This window comes from Sceloporus undulatus, chromosome 5 (genome assembly GCF_019175285.1).
Source record: "Sceloporus undulatus isolate JIND9_A2432 ecotype Alabama chromosome 5, SceUnd_v1.1, whole genome shotgun sequence".
In the NCBI taxonomy this organism is placed as follows: domain Eukaryota; kingdom Metazoa; phylum Chordata; class Lepidosauria; order Squamata; family Phrynosomatidae; genus Sceloporus; species Sceloporus undulatus.
The window spans coordinates 35,645,955-35,664,934 of record NC_056526.1 but is presented as its reverse complement, the minus strand read 5'-3'; the positions used below and the strand labels follow the sequence as shown (position 1 = coordinate 35,664,934).

The 18,980-nt window shown below is 42.0% G+C and overlaps 1 protein-coding gene across 3 annotated transcripts in view; it reads left to right on the top strand.

Annotated features, from left to right (window-relative positions):
- KCNJ4 (potassium inwardly rectifying channel subfamily J member 4) overlaps positions 1-5,056 on the top strand; it is a 63,638-nt gene extending 58,582 nt beyond the window's left edge. For all 3 annotated transcript variants that reach the window (XM_042466750.1, XM_042466749.1, XM_042466748.1), the window contains 2 exons: positions 702-886; positions 2,903-5,056. In XM_042466750.1, coding sequence (XP_042322684.1) covers positions 849-886; positions 2,903-4,238 — 1,374 coding nt within the window. In that variant the 5' untranslated portion in view covers positions 702-848 and the 3' untranslated portion in view covers positions 4,239-5,056. The remainder of the gene's footprint in view (positions 1-701; positions 887-2,902) is intronic.
- The last annotated feature ends 13,924 nt before the right edge of the window (positions 5,057-18,980 follow it).

Genomic DNA, 18,980 nt, shown 5'->3' with positions numbered 1-18,980 from the left:
TGCAGCAATTGAAGTATGCAGATGACAAAGCTAGAAAGTGGGAGGAGGGGAGAGAAACCAGGACATCTTAAAAGCACCTGATAAAGTGGGACAGTAGAGAATTAACCATGACTGTCCCTATTAAATTGGAACCATTGAAGGGCATGTTGTTTTCTGCAATGCTACTCCCCCAACCTCATCATCTGCCCTGTCTTGGTACATAAGTTGCCTCCTCCGAACACCATTTGGTGATCTCCAGACTATTAGGCACTGGACTTGGACCCCAAAGTCCAGTCCTAATGGAACCATCAGGTCAAGAACACTTTCTATGCCTCCTTGAATTTATTTATTTGTTTATCTCCCACCATTCTCCCAATATGGGACACAAGGTGGCATACAATTTGAGTTAAAACAAATTACAGTTAAAACAATGGATAGTATAAAAGTTTTAAAAACTATTAAACATGCCATTACATTAAAACCATAATATGAATTTTTAAAAGGCAATTAAAATTTCTGTGAAATTATTTGATGGAAGAGAAAGATAGATAGATAGATGATAGATAGATAGATGATAGATAGATAGATAGATAGATAGATAGATAGATAGATAGATAGATAGATAGATAGATAGATGGAGGGGGGAAACCATTTTACCCTGACTAGGCTGAGACTGTGAAAGAACTATGATTTCTCTCTCTCTCTCTTTATTTCTAATACAGGTGTCTTCTCTACAGTAGTGGGACATATGGCGAAAGTTCATCAACCTTAAGGCACCTCTGCCTTATCGTCTTTTGTGTACTCCTGGGTGTGACAGCCACTCTCACACGCAGGCAGAAACCCCTCAGCTCTCTAACAAGCAGTCCCTCATGTTAAAACAAGTCATGGGCAGCATCCGTATAAACAGGTGAGAGAACCCCATCCAACTTTCATAGTTCTCTATCTGGCTTCTGATTTGAGAGATTGGGATTAAACCTGCTTGGACTTTAAAGTGTGAATGATTTTTCTCTCTAGCTTTCTCTGTCATCCACTATACATTAAAATATTTCTGTTATGTATTTGCTACGACAGCATCTTCTGGGGAAATGATGATGTCAAACAAAACTTTCCATAGTGAAACTGCAGCAGGAGCAACTTTCTTCTTATCAGGGCAAAATGGAAACAAAGAGGGTGGCACGTGTTTTGAAGGATAAGGAGATAAAGGCAGGTCACAGCTCTTGGAGAGATGGAGTTTCTTTCAGGGTATCTGCCAACCCTTTGTTTCTTGATCTCTAAATTACACCTTTGGTTTTAGATATAGGATGCTGGGAAACACGCTTGTTGCTGTAGCAACAGAATTGTCTAGAACTCGTGGAATGTATAAACATTGTCACAGATGCACAATTAGATCAACAATGGTGAACAGAACAGAAAATAGACCCTTCCAGACTTATGCAATTCAGAGTTAAAATGTTACAAAACCATGTACACAGAGCCCCTCATCTACCAAGCTGACTGCACTTACTTCTCCTTGCTAGTCAAGACTTGGAGGCTAATTCTAGTTGTTTGAGTTGTGGACTTCCTTCTTGCAGAATGATATGTGGGTATCAATCAAATAAATCACACTCCCATGATAATACCAGCTAGCTTGGAAGTGGAAAATCTGTGGCCCTCCAGATCTTGTGGGACTCAGCCACAATGAACATTATTAGTAGTGAGACATGATGAGAACTGTAGTTCAACAACATTTAGAGATTCACAGATTTCTTAGCTCTGAGCTAGCTGTACATTTCCATCAGAGTTTTGTTTTGAACAGACTCAAAAGCAGAGTGTTCAGTCAATTTTGATTTGTACAACATAGAAACTATGTATTTTTGCATTCTTGCATTCAGTGTAGCAGCCAAAATGCATATCTGGTAAAGATATTTATGGGGGTTAAGCCCTTTCATTCCTCTCTGGGTGCATGTGCCTTCAAGTCACCTGTCAATTTAACACCAGTCTCATTAATTTCATAGGGTTTTTTAGGCAAGAAATATTCAGAGGTAATTTGCCACTGGCTTGTTCTGAAATATATTCAACAGTACCTGTTACCCCCTCCTTGGTCTCTCATCCAAATACTAACCAGGCCTGGCCCTGCTTTGTTTCCAAGATCAAACAAGATCTTGTGCCTTCAGGGTATTTAGGCCTCCTTTTATTCCTACTTCTATATTTATATTCTTGTTTCTACATTTCTATTCTAATTGCCTTTTTTCTTTTTCTCATACTAAACCCATGATCTGAGAAAGGCAAAAACATAATATTCAAGCATAGAAAACTTTCAATAGTACCTTTTTTTTTAAACTCGGTGATTCATCGTACTAAATCTTTGTTGATTATAATAATGTCAAGATTGTGTGTTGGTGACACTGTACTTGCCATGTTCTCTGCCTTTCTATCTTTTAAAAGAAAATGCAAGTATACAGAAGGTCCAATGTAGATCCAGTGTTTCTGTGGTAGGGGAGGTGAAGTGGTGGACTGAAAGTTTGAAAAACTGCCTTTAAAACCCAGTTAGTTACAGTTATCGTTTCAAGATCTTTAAATAGTAGTTAATGCTGTAGTTGTGATTTTTAAGAGTAAATAAAGGCCTTTTAATCGTTTTTTTAAAAATCAAAATGCTGCAGTTGCTGACCTGTGGTGCAAAATACACTCTGTATTTATAAAATAACATTAAAGGCACTTATGGTACTATTTCACTGCAAAAGGAGTGAAGTTATTCTTTCTTACATAGTTTTTGTAATGTACGTGTGACTTCGTTATTGCAAAAAGAAATTCATTACAAGTAATATTGATTAAAGCTAGTTACGTCCAAGCTCAGATCTTTGAGCAATCAGATTTTTCTTTAAGACGACACCAATTGTCTTGCCTCCAGTTTTAACTATAATCTTTTTCTCCCCCCATTCATAAGGTACAGTATTGTCTCCACTGAAGAAGATGGGCATAAAGTCTCTTCCCTTGGCAGCATTAATGGTCACAGTCGGAATGGGAAAGGTCATGCCCCACGACGGAAACGCCGCAACCGTTTTGTTAAAAAGAATGGCCAGTGCAATGTCTATTTTGCCAACTTAAGCAATAAGTCTCAGCGCTACATGGCTGATATTTTCACAACCTGTGTGGACACACGTTGGCGTTATATGCTTATGATCTTTTCAGCAGCCTTCTTGGTCTCCTGGCTGTTTTTTGGCCTCCTCTTCTGGATCATTGCTTTCTTTCATGGTGACTTAGATACCCCTAGTGCAGATAGTGATCCCACCGCTACAAAAATCTGCATCAAGCATGTCAATGGCTTCTTGGGGGCTTTTCTCTTTTCAGTTGAAACACAGACAACCATTGGCTATGGTTTCCGATATGTGACTGAGGAGTGTCCACTAGCCATCATGGTGGTAGTGGTACAATCCATTGTGGGTTGCGTTATTGACTCTTTCATGATTGGCACCATCATGGCTAAGATGGCCCGACCCAAGAAAAGGGCCCAGACCCTCCTTTTCAGCCATCATGCTGTAATCTCTCTACGAGATGGCAAACTCTGCCTTATGTGGCGAGTAGGAAATTTGCGGCGGAGCCATATTGTGGAAGCTCATGTTCGTGCTCAGCTTATCAAGCCCTACATGACAGCAGAAGGCGAGTATCTTCCAGTGGACCAGCGGGATCTGAATGTGGGCTATGACATAGGCCTGGATCGCATCTTCTTAGTGTCTCCCATTATTATTGTCCATGAGATTGATGAGGAAAGTCCACTTTATGCAATGGGTAAGGAAGAGCTGGAGAGAGAGGACTTTGAGATTGTTGTTATCCTTGAGGGTATGGTGGAAGCTACAGCGATGACTACACAGGCTCGCAGCTCCTACCTGGCCAGTGAGATCCTTTGGGGCCACCGTTTTGAGCCTGTTGTCTTTGAGGATAAGAAGCGCTATAAGGTGGACTATTCCCGCTTCCACAAGACCTATGAAGTGGCTGGAACTCCTTGCTGCTCCGCTCGGGAATTACAGGAGAGTAAGATTACCATCCTGCCTTCCCCTCCACCACCACCCAGTACCTTCTGCTATGAGAACGAACTAGCTCTTGTCAGCCAGGATGAAGAAGAGGAGGATGACTTGGATGTAGCGGTAGATTTGGGAGGAGGAACTAAGGAGAATGCAGGAATCATATCCATGAGGGAGTTTGGGAGCCACATGGATCTTGATCGATTACAGGTCTCCATTCCCCTGGATGCACTCTCATACCGTAGGGAATCAGCCATTTAATGTCCCAGCCTGGCTTTCCACCCCACATTTTCTCCTGTATTTCCTTATCTGAAACACCAGTGTGTGTTGTCGGGAAAGCCTTGCACTCGTTCTTTTATACCAACTGTTAGACACCTGATCACACACAGACACGACAGCTTGACTGGCGTTGGATGCTCTGGGTTTCTTTAGAAATTGGTTTTTAAAGATCCTGAACTCAATGGAACACTGATCTGCATTTTCCCACTTCTGCCTGTCTGTGGCCCAGAACTGGAAGAGAGCAATAGCTGCTGCAGCCTAGGATGATAATGGGACATATTTCATGCCAGCAAGCAGGCCCAATGACTGCTAAGGTGACTGATATTATTGCTGCAAAAATGTCAAATTGGGATGAACTGGAGAATCTGTTCTTTCAAGCATAGTACAATGGAAGATAATTTGATTGTATCTTTTATTATTTGCAGTATACCTAAAATGTTAAATTAGTAGAAAATAACTTTATCTTCCACTATTCTCACATAGGAACAGTTAATCTTTGTCCCATTCAGGTTGTTGGCATCCATGATACTCAACTATCGTAATACCAAATCTTCTTTGACCCTTTGAAATTTCAGTCTCTTCCCATTGAGATGGAAACGAAGCCAATAAGAAATATTTACAAGGGGTGTGTTTGTGTCAGAATTTGAATAATCTATACATGGTTTCTCCGAACCAATGGTATCTATATGCTCACCCTGCCTCCTCTGTCTAACCTATCCCATGCTTTCATTTGGAAAATTGATATTGGAACTATTTATTTTTGAATAAAATATAATGTTCCAGTGGAAGCCTGGAAACAAAGCAAGGGATCCAAAGTTCAATATACTGTAATGTGCCATGATTGTGATTTGTTTCGTGATAAATTATTGATACAGATACATCATATACTTAAACTGAACTCAGTAAACTTATACTGGGGGTGATCCTGTGGTCAGGAATACTAAAAGAGAAGGGAGTTCAGGATGGATGGGACTTTCTTAAAAGGGAGATACTGAAGGCACAATTTCAAACTGTTCCAGTGAGGAGGGGAAAAAAGGGGTGGGTGTCTCAAGAATCCAGGATGGATGACTAAGGAACTTTCAACTGAGCTAAGTTTTAAATGAGATAGGTATAACAAATGGAAAAGGGGGGAAATCATCAAAGAGGAATTTTAAAAAAAATAGCTAGCACATGTAGGAATAAAGTCAGAAAACCTAAAGTACAGAATGGGTTCAGACTTGCTAGAGAGGTTAAGAACAATAAAAAGGGCTTTTTTGGGTACGTCCATAGCAAAAGGGGGAAGAAGGAAATGGCAGGCTACTGCATGAAGAAGATGAATAAATGATAACTGGGGACAGAGAAAAGGCAGAACTACTCAACACCTTCTTTGCCTCAGTCTTCTCACAAAAGGAAAAAGAAAAGAAACCGAGAAAAATGCAGTAGAGGACACAACAGGGAAAACGCAGCACAGAATAAATCAAGAGGTAGTGCAGGAATATCTGGCTAATCTAAATGAATTTAAGTCTCCAGGACCAGATTAGCTACATCCAAGGGTATTAAAAGAACTGGCAGAAGTAATCTCATAGCCATTGGCAATAATCTTTGAGAACTCCTGGAGAACAGGAGAAGTCCCAGCAGACTGGAGAAGGGCAAATGTTGTCCCCATCTTCAAAAAGAGAAAAAATGAAGATCCCAACAATTATCAACCAATTAGTCAAACATCAATACCAGGAAAGATTCTAGAGGAGCTCATTAAACAGACAGTCTGCATACATTTAGATTGGAATGCTATAATCACAAAAAGTCAACATGGGTTTCTCAAGTCATGCCAGACTAATCTGATCTCTTTTTTGATAAACTTACCAGCTTGGTAGATGAAGAGAATGCTGTAGACATAGCATATGTTGATTTGAGTAAGTCCTTTGACAAAGTCCCCCATGATATTCTTGCAAACAAGCTAGTAAAATATGGGCGAGAATGCAACTGTTAAGTGGATTAGTAATTGGTTGACTGGCCAAACCCAAAGGGTGATCAGCAATGGCTCTACTTCATCCTAGAGAGAAATGACCAGTGGGGTGCCACAGGGTTCTGTCCTGGGCCCAATTCAACATCTTTATTAATGACTTGGACAAAAGAATAGTGAGTACGCATATCAAATTTGCAGATGAAGCCAAATTAGGAGGAGTAGCAAATACCCGAGAAGAGAGGATCAAAATTCAAAACATCCTTACTAGATTAGAAAGCTGGGCCAAAACTGACAAAATGAACTTTAACAGGGAGAAATGTAAGGTACTGCACTTAGGGCAAAGAAGAAGGAGGAGGAGAAGGAGAAGCATAGATATTGGATGGCGGGCACCTGGCTTAACAACAGTAGATGTGAAAGGGATCTAGAAGTCCTACTAGACCACAAGATGAACATGAGTCAACAGTGTGATGCAGCCAATGTGATTCTAGGCTGCATCAGTAGAAGGATATTGTCTAGATCAAGCAAAGTAATAGTGCCACTGTATTATGCTTTGGTCAGGCCTCACCTGGAATACTGTGTCCAGGTCTGGGTACCACAATTCAAACAGGATGTTGAGTAGCTGGAGCATGTCCAGAGGAAAGTGACCAAAGTGGTGAAGGGTCTGGAAACCATGCCCTATGAGGAGAGACTCAGGAAGCTGGGTATGTTTAGGCTGGAGAAGAGAAGGTTAAGAGGTGATATGATAGCCTTGTTTCAGTATTTGAAGGAGTGTCATATTGAGGATGGAGCAAGCTTGTTTTCTGTTGCTCCAGAGAATAGGACCTGGAACAGTGGATGCAAGCTACAGGAAAAGAGATTCCACCTCAACATTAGGAGGAACTTCTTGACTATAAGAGCTGTTTTACAGTGGAGCACACTTCCTTGGAATGTGGTGGAGTCTACTTCTTTGGAGGTTTTTAAATGGAGGCTGGATGGCCATCTGTCAGGGATGCTTTGACTGTGAGTTCCTGCTTGGAAGAGGGTTGGACTGGATGGCCCTTGTGGGCTCTTCCAATTTTATGATTCTATGATTAACAATCATCCTTCACCACCAAGGAATTCTGGGAAATGGTTCTGTAACAGATCTGAAATTGCTAATTCATTACATCTTTATCAAGTTATTATTGTTGCTGGCAGCATAGTGTTTACATGCCTGTACTGCAGCCACTCACTCACAAACCATAAGGTTGTGAGTTCAATACCAGCCAAGGGCTCAGGCTCGACTCAGGCTTGTATCCTTCCGAGGTCACTAAAGTCAGTACCCAGCTTGTTGGGGGCAATTAGCTTACAGTTGTAAACCACTTAGAGACGGCTTAGGCGTTATGAAGCTGTATATAAATTAAGCTGCTATTGCTATTCTTAGCATCTCTTGGAGATAACCATAACAATTACATTGGTAAGAATTTACAATTGTTTGGGAGTACATATACATGTATATATTCCCATTTAAAATATACTAGACAATTTGATGTGGAAGAACACAGCTTCTGAATATGGGCAGGCACTATGTAGAAATGTCTTTCCTAGTCCTCGTTTATGAAAAACCTTCATTTTTGAAAAATCTTCACAGAACATCTAATTTTAAGAAACACTGATTGTTGTTGTGTGCCTTCAAATCATTTCTGACTTATGGTGACCCTAAGGTGAACCTATCACAGAGTTTTCTGAGGTTGAGAGTTTGTGACTTGCTCAAGGTCACCAGGTGGGTTTCCATGGCTGAGTGGGGAATCAAACCCTGATTTCCACAGTAATAGTTCAAAACTCAAATTACTACATCACTCTGGCAACTCGACAGGGATGCTTACAGGGACCATGTGGGAAGGCAGCTGCCTGTCGCTGCTGCATTTTCTGGAAAACTCGGAGCAAAAGGTAAGTAATTTGTATGCGGAACAAGGGGATGAAGCCCAAATTCATATGATTTCTTCAAGGCAGGTTCCCTCCTAGACCCTGGCTAGCTCTAACTGGGTTTGCCATGTGCACACAGGTTGGGCATCCACAGTGGAGTCACCCACACCTTATTGTTTTATTAATTTTATATCTCTTATTAATTTTATATGAAATAGGGAGGGCTGAATGGAAGCTAAATCTTGGAGATAACAAGGTATCAAATCAAATAGACTACACAATTGGAAACAGGAGGTGGAGAAGCTCTAGTGTCTCCGCAAAAACCAGATCAGGAGCATATTGTGGCACATACCACCAGTTGCTAGTATCAAAAATTAGAGTAAAGCTAAAGAAGAACACTGAACCAACCATCATGCTGAAATACAACCTGAAAAGATAATGCAAAAAATAGATTTGCACTATCAAGCCAAACTGACCAGGAGCCAGAAGAACTCTTGACTGAAGCTGGGGACACTGTCAGGGAGGAATGCAAAAAGATACTGTCTGCAGCCAAAAAGAAAGAGAAATCTCAGTGGATGACAGCTGAAACTCTACAAGCAATTAAGGAAAGAAAAGAAGCAAAAAGTAAAAGTGACAGAAAGAGTCAGAACCCTAAATGCAACTGTTTGCTTGCCTGATACTCACACAGCCTCACATGCTGACTGTTGATCCAACTGTGTGCCAGAGCCTCTCACAATCTTTCTTCCTCTGTCGTAATTAATGACATCTTTTCTCTTAGGGCATGAATGAGGGCTAGTATTGACTTGGCTTTTAATATAGCTTTCAGAGGCCGGCACTTGTCTCTAGGGCATGAGCTAATGGACCGAGAAGAAATTGCTCTATGCATGAGGACAAAAGAATGCAGGACACACTACACACACATGCCCCATACCAGGAAACTCCACTTGCAGAACTGGAATTCCTAGAATCCCACAGAAATTGTCATCCAAAGTGCAACTGCTCTGTCCTTTCACAGTCCCGCTGATGGGGAAGGTGGACATCATCAGGAGAGAAGACAGATTATATTTGTGTGACAGGGTCATCTCGTAGTGCACACACACATGGCCTGCATAGACATCATATTTGCTGAGGCTAGCTTGAAACCACACATTTTCTTCACATGCCACAAATGTATGAAGAAGTATGTTGGGAAGAATGAAACTGGGCTTAATCATTTAAAGATGCAGAAGTGGAGACCAGGGCCTGTGACCCAGGAATTTGTGTGTGTAGAAAGATGCAGAAATGCCTTTAAATATTCATCAGTTTGTGCCTGCACTTTCACATGAGGACAGTAGTGCAGAGGCTCACTTGAATTGAGCTTTCAGCTCATAACTACAAGACTAAGGATGTCTGTGCACTGTTAACCACTCCCATCTCTCTTGCATTTGGGACTTAACTAGGCTTTGGATTAGGCTATGTTCCAAGCACAGCATGTATAATAAGTTCTCATACTGTTGCATTAGAAATAGCTGAGCAGATAGGTGCACAGTACAGTAAAGGAAGGTAGATTCTGAGCACGGGAAATATTCCCTTTTGGACTTCTTGAATCCCCCAGGCATCATGACCAGTATCATGCTGGCAGGGGAATTCTGGGAGTTGCAATCAAGATATGGGCTTTCCAAAGCTCTAACAAAAATTACATGATTTCAGCTAGTTTTTGTTTTTAATGGTAGTCTGGAGACCAGTACATCTCAGCTAATGGATTTTGACAGCCTTCCCCGCCAAATGCACACTCCCCTATCTAGTGGAAAATTCATGTTTTTATTTGGTTGCAGCCAGTTCAAGGGCAAGAAAAATCAATGAATCAGCCCAATAGGTGCAGCCTCAGTATTGGTTATACACTGAATTGCTCACCACTAATTGATATATGTAAATAGGTCAAAAACAGGTGTTGTCCACATAGCTAGAGTTGTTGCATGGAGTGTGAATGGCATGTTCACTTGTACTACAAGTCTCTGACTTTCCGGCTCCAAGATACTGATCCAGCCCTTTGAAGTGACAACTTGACAACTGGAAATGTTTTTCAACAACCTTGTGAAAAGTCAGGTAATGGAAACTCAGACACAAGAGGAATCTTTGCAATTCTAGATCCACCTCAGATTGCTTCCCAGAGTTTTGAAGAAGGCAATAGCCAAGCTGGCTAGAGATGATGGAAGATGCATTACAACTACAGTAATCTAGATGGCAATAAGTGGAGAAGGCTGATTTAGATCATTAGAAGAAACCATGTCTCTATAAACTAGCCATAGGTTGTAGCCTCATTGCAGAAATATAGCAGTTTGACACCACTTTAACTGCCATGATTCAATGATATGGGATTCTGGAATTTGTAGTTTTGTGAGCTATTTAACTTTCCCCGTTAGAGAACTCTGGTTCCCCGCCAAACTACTAATCTCAGAATTAGCATTAAGCCATGGAAGTTAAAGTGGTGTCAAACTGCTTTGATGTTGTAGTGTGGAAGCAGCCATAGATGTTATGTAAAGTGGTACTGACAAGCTGATTGTGGGAAAAAAAGCAGACTGATAGAAGGTCATAGTTGTTAAAGAAGATAATTTATTCCCTCCTATTAACAATGGAATTTTCTTAGAGATATGTGCCTCAATAATTAGGTTTACAAATTACACTCATGTTTATATTTTAGTAGTCAATTACAAAAAAGCACACATGAAGTGTGTGATTGAGGAAAAACTCACACTATGAAAAACAGATATCTTCCTTCACTTGACAGAGCACCACTTCCATAAAAAAAGCTAATTATTTGAACATTTGAACATACAAACACTTGAATAATGAATGAACCACCCTCATCCATGCCTCATTTTTTAATCTGCTCTGTCTTATTTTCAGACAGTTGCCCCAGCTAAATCCTTGTCATCACTAGCCAAGTGGGAGGTAATGTGAATTAGAAGTTAACTGATAGCATTAGTGACAACAGAAGTGGAAGTTACTCCACTTAGGGAGGGTTATCCACTCACAACACCTTATAAGTATGTGTGTGTGTGCATGTGCGCACATGCATAGCAGTTTCCAGAGTTCAGCATGGCAGACTTGTAGTTCACAAACTAACTGTTCTATACTCTGAATTCTTGTTTCAAGGCCCTCCCAAAATAACAGTGTGATAATAACTCTTAACAAGGGAGGATATCCTCAAAATATTTTGTTTTTGTTTCTGAATCTAATGTTTCATTGCTACTACTACAGTGCTGGGTTGGAACACTGAAACAAAAATCCCTCTCCAAATTATCTTTGAAGTTTCATGTAGTCAAAGTTTCTTATATTCACGGTCTGGCTATTAGCTACAGGCCTTGACTGAAGCCATGTTTCCTGGTACCATATGAGCAACTATTTTGCTGATAGTAAGCAGGTGCATTCTGGTAGGTTTGTACTGTAATGTTTGCAGAGTTTACACACCTGGCTAAGGGCCATTTTTGTGTGTGCATTTGTACCGTCAAGTCACCTGTCAATGTATGGCAATCCCTTTTTACACTACATAATTACAGCACTATAATTCCATTTTAATTGCTATGGCAGTTTCCTGTGGAATTTTGGGATTTGCAGTTTAAGGGGGCGCATTTAGAATTCTCACCCAAAGACCTCTTGGGCCTCACCAGGTTACAGTCCTGAGGAATCTATAGGATATTGCCATGGCAGTTAAAGTGGACTATAGCATTATATTTGTGTAGTGTGAATGGGACCCTAGCACTGAGGTCTTCTGGACTTATCTCATAAAGAATATATAGGCGCGTTACAGACCGCCAAATTGCAGCGGTCTTCTGCCACCACCGCTTGCACCGTCCGGGAGCCGCAGCCTTTAAACGGCGCGGCTCCCGGACGCTGCTGAGAAGGAGCGCGGAAATCACGCTCCTTCTGAGGCCCCGGAAGAGGCAACACAAAGTGCAAGGGGCGCATTTGTGGCATCATTTCCAGGGCGACACGTGCGGACGCAACGCATCCAGCACGTAAACATGGTGGCGCCCGTGTGTATAGGGCGCCGCCATCTTTACGCCCTCGTCACATGCTAGGGGTGAGGCCGGTGTGGACACTAGGTCCTCGGCCAACCCCTAGCACGTGACGGGGGCGTATTAAAGGCCCGTCTATAACGCACCATAATTCCCTATCCATCCATCATTTTATTTATACTTGAACTGTTTTCTAAATGGGACTCAAGTTGGCTTATAAAACTAAGAGAATTACAGGCAGCTCTGGAAGTTAAACTGGAATCATAGTACTATATCTGTGTGGTATGAAAGAGCCCCATGACTGTTGATGAGCTCTGGCATTGTGGTCTTAAAACCAAATGTTAGTACTGTACCAACTAGATTAGACACTGAATCAATAGGAGCATGTTATGTCAACACTCTGGAGTTTATCACACGGGAGGAATTTCTCTTAATTTCGAATGAAAAGAATGTGGGGCCAGAACGTATTCATGTGAATTCGCTAGTTCAGCAAATTTACATGAATGCGAATTGCATTTGAACTGGCTTGCCATTGCCCGAATTTACATGTGATCACCTCTCACGCAATAACGTGAAACCCCATGATTGCGCTCAGACTGACTTACCATTGCCCGAAATTGCGTGTGGTAGCCTATCATGCAATAACATGAAACCTCATGATTGCGTTTGGATTGCCACTGAATTATACTTCCAATTTCCCTTGTTTGATAATGTCCTTAATGTAAATCCAGTTGATTCAGTGAGTCTATTCTACTGGGAATAACAGATGGATTGCAGCCTAGGTCTAGCCCCTGCCCTATGACAAGATAAGAACATATTTGTCTTATTGTATTATATGCAAAAACTCCCCCAATTAATCTCTGTTGTTGCCCTATATTTCCCATCAGACCTAGTCAACATAGGCAGTGATGAGGGATTAAGGGAGCTGCAAATGAAACATTTCTGAAGGGCTACCGTTGTCCATCCCTGAGCTACATGGATCAAATAGTTTAATTCTGTCTTAGATGGGTTCGTACATTTAATTTGATTTGATGGCAGAAGCAGGATTCATCCTACCTGGAGCAACAGACAAGATGGTGTACCTTTCTATTCCACAGACAAAAGCCATTTGGATGGGCAGAGAAATCTTATTTAAACACTGACAATGTGATAATGTTCTCAGAGACAATAGGCTGGTTTAGGGGCCAAGGGCAGGCTGGGTGGCATACACAGTCCTGTTCTTTAACACAGTGAAACTGCTTGCAACATAGGAGGAACATCTGTGGTGTTGCTAACTCCATCCTGTCCCTCATCTGCTTCCTGAAGTGGTTGCCTCCTCAGACTAATGGTAGAGCTGGCCTTGGGCAGAAGACTGCTCAGCTTTCCTACCCACCCTAAATTTCTACTCAGGATAATACAGTACTTGTAACAATAAGATGGTAAGGCTTTATGTGGAGATAGATTCCCTCCATCATATGTACTTAAGAAAACTTAAGATCAGTATTTTATACTGTAGACAATTTTGATTTTGAATGAGGGAACTTGCTTGCAATTTGAGCGTCTCAAGACTACCATCTAGTGACCAAAGGGTAAACTGTATCTCCAAAGCTTCAACTGACTCTGAGGACAAAAAGAAGTACAGCTGGGTATCATCAGCATGCTGATGGCATTCAGTGCCAAAACGCCTGATGACCTCACTCAGCAGATTCAGCTATTTCAGATTCACTCAGCTATTAAACATTCATTCCAGAGCATAGCCACTGGTGATGTCATACACACAGCCAAATAGCCAGTTTTCCCCTTTCAGTGTCACCTGTTAGAGCTCCCCCCCCCCACCCTGGCCATAGTCATGGGGCCTCTTCATCCTTGTATATATGTGCCTTCAGGTCACCTCTTGACTAAGAGCAACTGTGCTGATGGTGACACTATGGATTTCATAGGGTTTTCTCAGGCAAGGGATATTCCAACTTGGTTTGCCAGCCTACAGCACCTGGTACTCATTGACATCTTTACTACATAATAAAATTAGGAGGAGGAAGTGAAGAAGATATCAATGCTAGCACCTGCACCAGTATGGTGAAAAGAGACAGTGGAGGTGGTGTCAGGAGGAACACACTTCCCCACCACATACAATAAATGGCTCTCCATGGAACCAGTTATTTCAGCAATACCTAGCTTTAAGGGGTACTTAGAGCCAAGGCACTGTAGGAAGAGTGACCAAGAAACAGCCCAGGTGATTTTCCAGTTTACCCCTTCTACAGTGCCCCTCCCACAGGGGGAGGCTGTAAAATGAGACCAACATTGCCCAGGACACATTAGAATCTCCCCCCCCCCCCCCCCCCATTTTCCTCAGTCCTTAAATTTCTATCATGATGCAGAGGGAGATGTTGAAAATCATCCATATCTAGAACTCTTATATCTGGCAACATTGTCTGTCCACACACTTTTTGCTAAATGCTCAATTTAAATTTTACGTTATTGCAATACTAGAAATGTGGGGATTGAAGGAAAATTTCATGGGGGCAGTATTCTTATTTGGAGGATTTGCCTCTTCCTCAGCTCCACCTCTGGAGAGCTGGCTAACACAGAGTGGAAACAGTTCTCCACAGCTGGTTTAATGCTGCAAGGCACCCACAACTAGAGACTTGTAGCAGGCCCCCTGTTCTGCCCCCACCTTGCATTTGTGTAGGCAGTTACACAAAGAAAACTATGTCATATTAAAGGAAAGTACATTGTAACATTGAGAGAAGGTTGATGTTGACTATGTCCTAGTGCAAGAGTGAGGAAAATCTTTCAACTCAAGGGCAAAATTCAGGTTTCAGATATGTTCTTAGGGGACTGTATTCCAATGGCAAAGGAGTTTGTTGTTGTCAACTACCATCAAGTCAGCTTTGATTTATGCTGACCTTATGAATCAAATGCCTCCCAGACTGAGATCCTACGGAATCAGTCCCTGGAATCTACCTTAAATTTGAGAGAGCCAGCCCAGGCAATCAAGGTCTGTAGTTCAAATGACTTGGGCACTTCAGGATGACGCCACTACCCCATCCCCAAACCATGGTGTGACAAGTATCCTCCTGCTCCTGAGCTATGGTGCAATAAACATGAGCTCCTGCTTATCACAGTGAATTTCAGGAGTTTGCATGAGGAGATGCATCATATTGAAACACTACACTCGCCCTTGCTGTAGACTTCTGTCACTTCAGGTTTAAGCTGGGTTCCAGGGGGTATTTGCAATTGTGGCAATAATGGCACAATGATGACTACATAGCACATCTGTCCATTAACTCTAGGTTACGAATCTGTAACTATAATGCAGGATACCAGTCCCTGTTATTAACAGTCCTGCTTGAGTCTTGCACATTCAAGGAAGTGGCTTCCTTGAATGAGTCTATCCACATGGGATGCAATCTTCCTTTTTTCTTACTGCCTTCTACCTTACCAAGTATTATTGTCTTCCACTGAATCATGTCTTCTCATGATACGGCCAAAGTAGGATATTCTCTGTTTAGTCACCTTGGCTTCTAGGGGGAGTTCAGACTTGATTTGCTCTAGGAGCCATTTATTGGTCATTTTCGGTAGTCTCTCCTCCAGCATCACATTTCAAATGAGTTGATTCCCTTCCTGTCATTACTTTCATTACTGTCCAGCTTTCAAAACCATATAAGGAAAATGGAAATGCTATGGCACGCATAATTCTGACTTTGGAATTTAATTATATATCTTCACATTTGAGGATCTTATCTAGAGAACCAATGTGACATAGTAGTTTAAGTGTTGAACTATGACTCGGGAAACCAGGATTTGATTCCCAGCTCGGCCATCAAACCCATTGGGTGACCTTGGGCAACTCACACTCTCAGCCTCAGGGGAAGGCAATGGCAAATCTCTTCTGAACAAATCTTGCCAAGAAAACCCCATGATGGATTCACCTTACAGTAGCCATAAGCCAGAAGTGACCTGAAGGCAACATAACAACAAAATCTTATCTAAGTTCTTCAGAGCTTCCTTTTGCCAAAATATCAGCATCTTTTAATTTAATGATTGTACTGCCAAGGACTGCAGCCCATCCTCCAAAGCTCCAGCGTGGAAAGGGCCTAGTTCTGCCCTTGAGGGAGCTAGAACCTGTGGGAGGTGTGCCTGGTCCAGAGGAAACAACAAAGATGTATGATCTATATTCTAACCTAAATGACAGTATGGAAAGCACACACATGCATCACATTTACTTAAACTGAGTGGTTTTTTTTAATCATTCCAAACGGGGAGGAAATGATCTTCCTCAGGAGACTAGAGCAAAAAGCAGTCCCCTGCCCTCTCCCATCATAGTATAGTATATTAGGACTACAGTTGTGAGAGGCCCTTTGTTAATCAGTGCCTGGTTCCCTCCCTGGTGTTCGCTCCCTTGCTCAACTGCCCAGGACAAGCTGTTCCTTCTGCAGAAAACCCTTGCATAAGAATTAAAGCTAAGCTGGGTTGAGAGATGCTGAACTAATCCAACTGAAGCATGCTGGGAAGCCACGTTTTTAAAGCCATTCTCTCTCACTCTCACCCTTCACTCCCATGTGTGTGTATGTGTGTGTGCGCGCGCGCGTATATATTTTCCTATCACACTGCTGCTTGCTTCTTCTTCCCATAGAAAAGTGTGTGTGTGTGTGTGTGTGTGTATATACTATCCTTGCTGAACAGGCTGGTTTCATAACAACATGTGCTCCCTCTTTCAGTCCACATGGGGGAGCCAGCCCATTGGCATCTTCCATGCTCAGCTGTTTGCCTGTTTCTCTATGAGAAACAAACAGGCCACCCCCAAAGCTTTGCACAGCCTTGACTGCCCACGCACAGCGTACATGTGTACTGCTGTTCACTATCCAGGGCATCCGCATTCTTGCACAGATGCTTGTTGTAAAAATGCCTGTCACCTGCCTGCCATGCACACATACACATGATGTGAGCATCTTAAATAATCATGTACTGGATGACATATTCATGGAAAGCCTGCTCTACATGCAGAATTCATCATATGGACATTTGGGCATAAATCCATTTGCTATTTCCAACTAAAATAGACCCGAGTAAATCTCTTTGGTAATCATAGTAGTGAGGTTTACTCTGTTTCCAAGTAGAATTGGATTTTGGAAGGATGCTCACATATCCTTCCAAAATGTGATTCAGTTTCATATTTGTATGCTACCCTTCCACATACAATGAAGTTTACACTGGGAGTGACTCATAGTACATGAAAGCATACTTCAGTCAAAACAACAAAATAAATGCCATAAAACATCTCATATTCATAAAGCAGCCTTATATCTACGCATTTCACTGGTCACCATAGATGACAAGGAATCCCATATAGCATAGAAGTGCATACAGGCAATTCAGTGCAGGGGAGGGGCTCCATGCTAACAGGAATTTTTGGATGTTCTACTGAAATCAGTAGGGATGCATGTAGAAGTAGCACTAACTTTCAGTTCTCCAAAGCCTCACAGGTGCAGTTTGCCAGCCTTTTTGATGTTGTTGTTGTTAATCTGGAACAGAGCTTGGAAATGTTACCTTTTTGGATTTTAATTCATATTGAGTAGCCATGCTGTTTGGGGAATATGGGGAGTTGCAGTCCAAAAATGTAATGTTTTAAAAGTCTGACCTAGAAATGTGCATGATTTAATCTGGAACCTTCTTTCTGCTGAGCATTTGCTCTGTCCCAGCCTTTGGTTTGTGTGTCCATTCTCTCTCTGGTCGTGAAACACTCTGTGCTTTTCCCCACTACACAATTATAGCACTATGATTCCACATTAGCTGCTACAATTGCATCATATGGAACTCTAGGACTGCTAATTCAATGAGGGCCATTTAGAATTCTCAGCCCAAGAGTTCTAGTATCTCGCGAAACTAAAAAGCCCAGGATTCCATAGGACGTCGCCATGGCAGTTACAGTGGGATTGTGGTGCTATAATTGTACAGTGTGAATGGGCCCAAGGGGCTAATCTGCTTGAGGTTTTAAAGGAAATCATATGTATGGAGTAGGTTCCATATTGTTTGACAATTTACATGTCACCCAAAGGGAAGACAAAAAATGGTACCAGTTTTCATAAAGTATGGTAAACACATGGTAATTTAAATGGATGCAGCACATTTTGAAACACTTTAGAGAAATAAAGGAGATTATCACACTAACGACTTTTCCCCGATTTGGGCATGGGCTGAGACCAGGCTGGGAATGTGTGCTACCACACAGCTCCATGCCCAGATTGTTACCATCCCATTCTTCTCCCATCCCTGGCTAAAACCACTTCTTTTCCACCATGGAATCCATTCCGATCAGGGACAGAATGGTAACAATCTGGGCACATAGCTGTGTAGTAGCACATCTTCCCAGCCTGGTCTCAGCCCCTGCCCAGATCAGGAAAAAGGCAATGTGATAAACTCCAAAGTATAGCTCAGCATAGTAAGAACTACTGTGATCCCTAGCCTCACCATAAAGTTATTGTGGTATGATTCCACTTTAACTACCAGGGTTCCCACCCCTGGAATCATGAGGTTTACAGTTTAAGGTGGGGTATTTCTAATTCTCAGCCAGAAAGTTCTAAGCCTCAACAAACTACCAATCCCAGAATTTGACAGGATGCAGCCATGGCAGTGAAAATGGAATCATACTGTAGTGCTATAACTGTACATACAATTATGTAGTATGAATGGGCCCCAAGTGACCAGTGTACTTGCTCTTTTCTCCAGGTGGTTGATGGGCAATGTTAAAGTCCCTATTTGCTCTCCCATTTGGAGAGAATTTATCTTCACACCAGATCAACAGCCACCCAAACGTAGGCTTGCCATATCCCGCCTGGGGGCGGGACTTTCCCAGTTGGGGGCGGGTCTGCACAGTCCCGCCCTGGTTTGGCCCTGCCCCCGGGACACACACACACC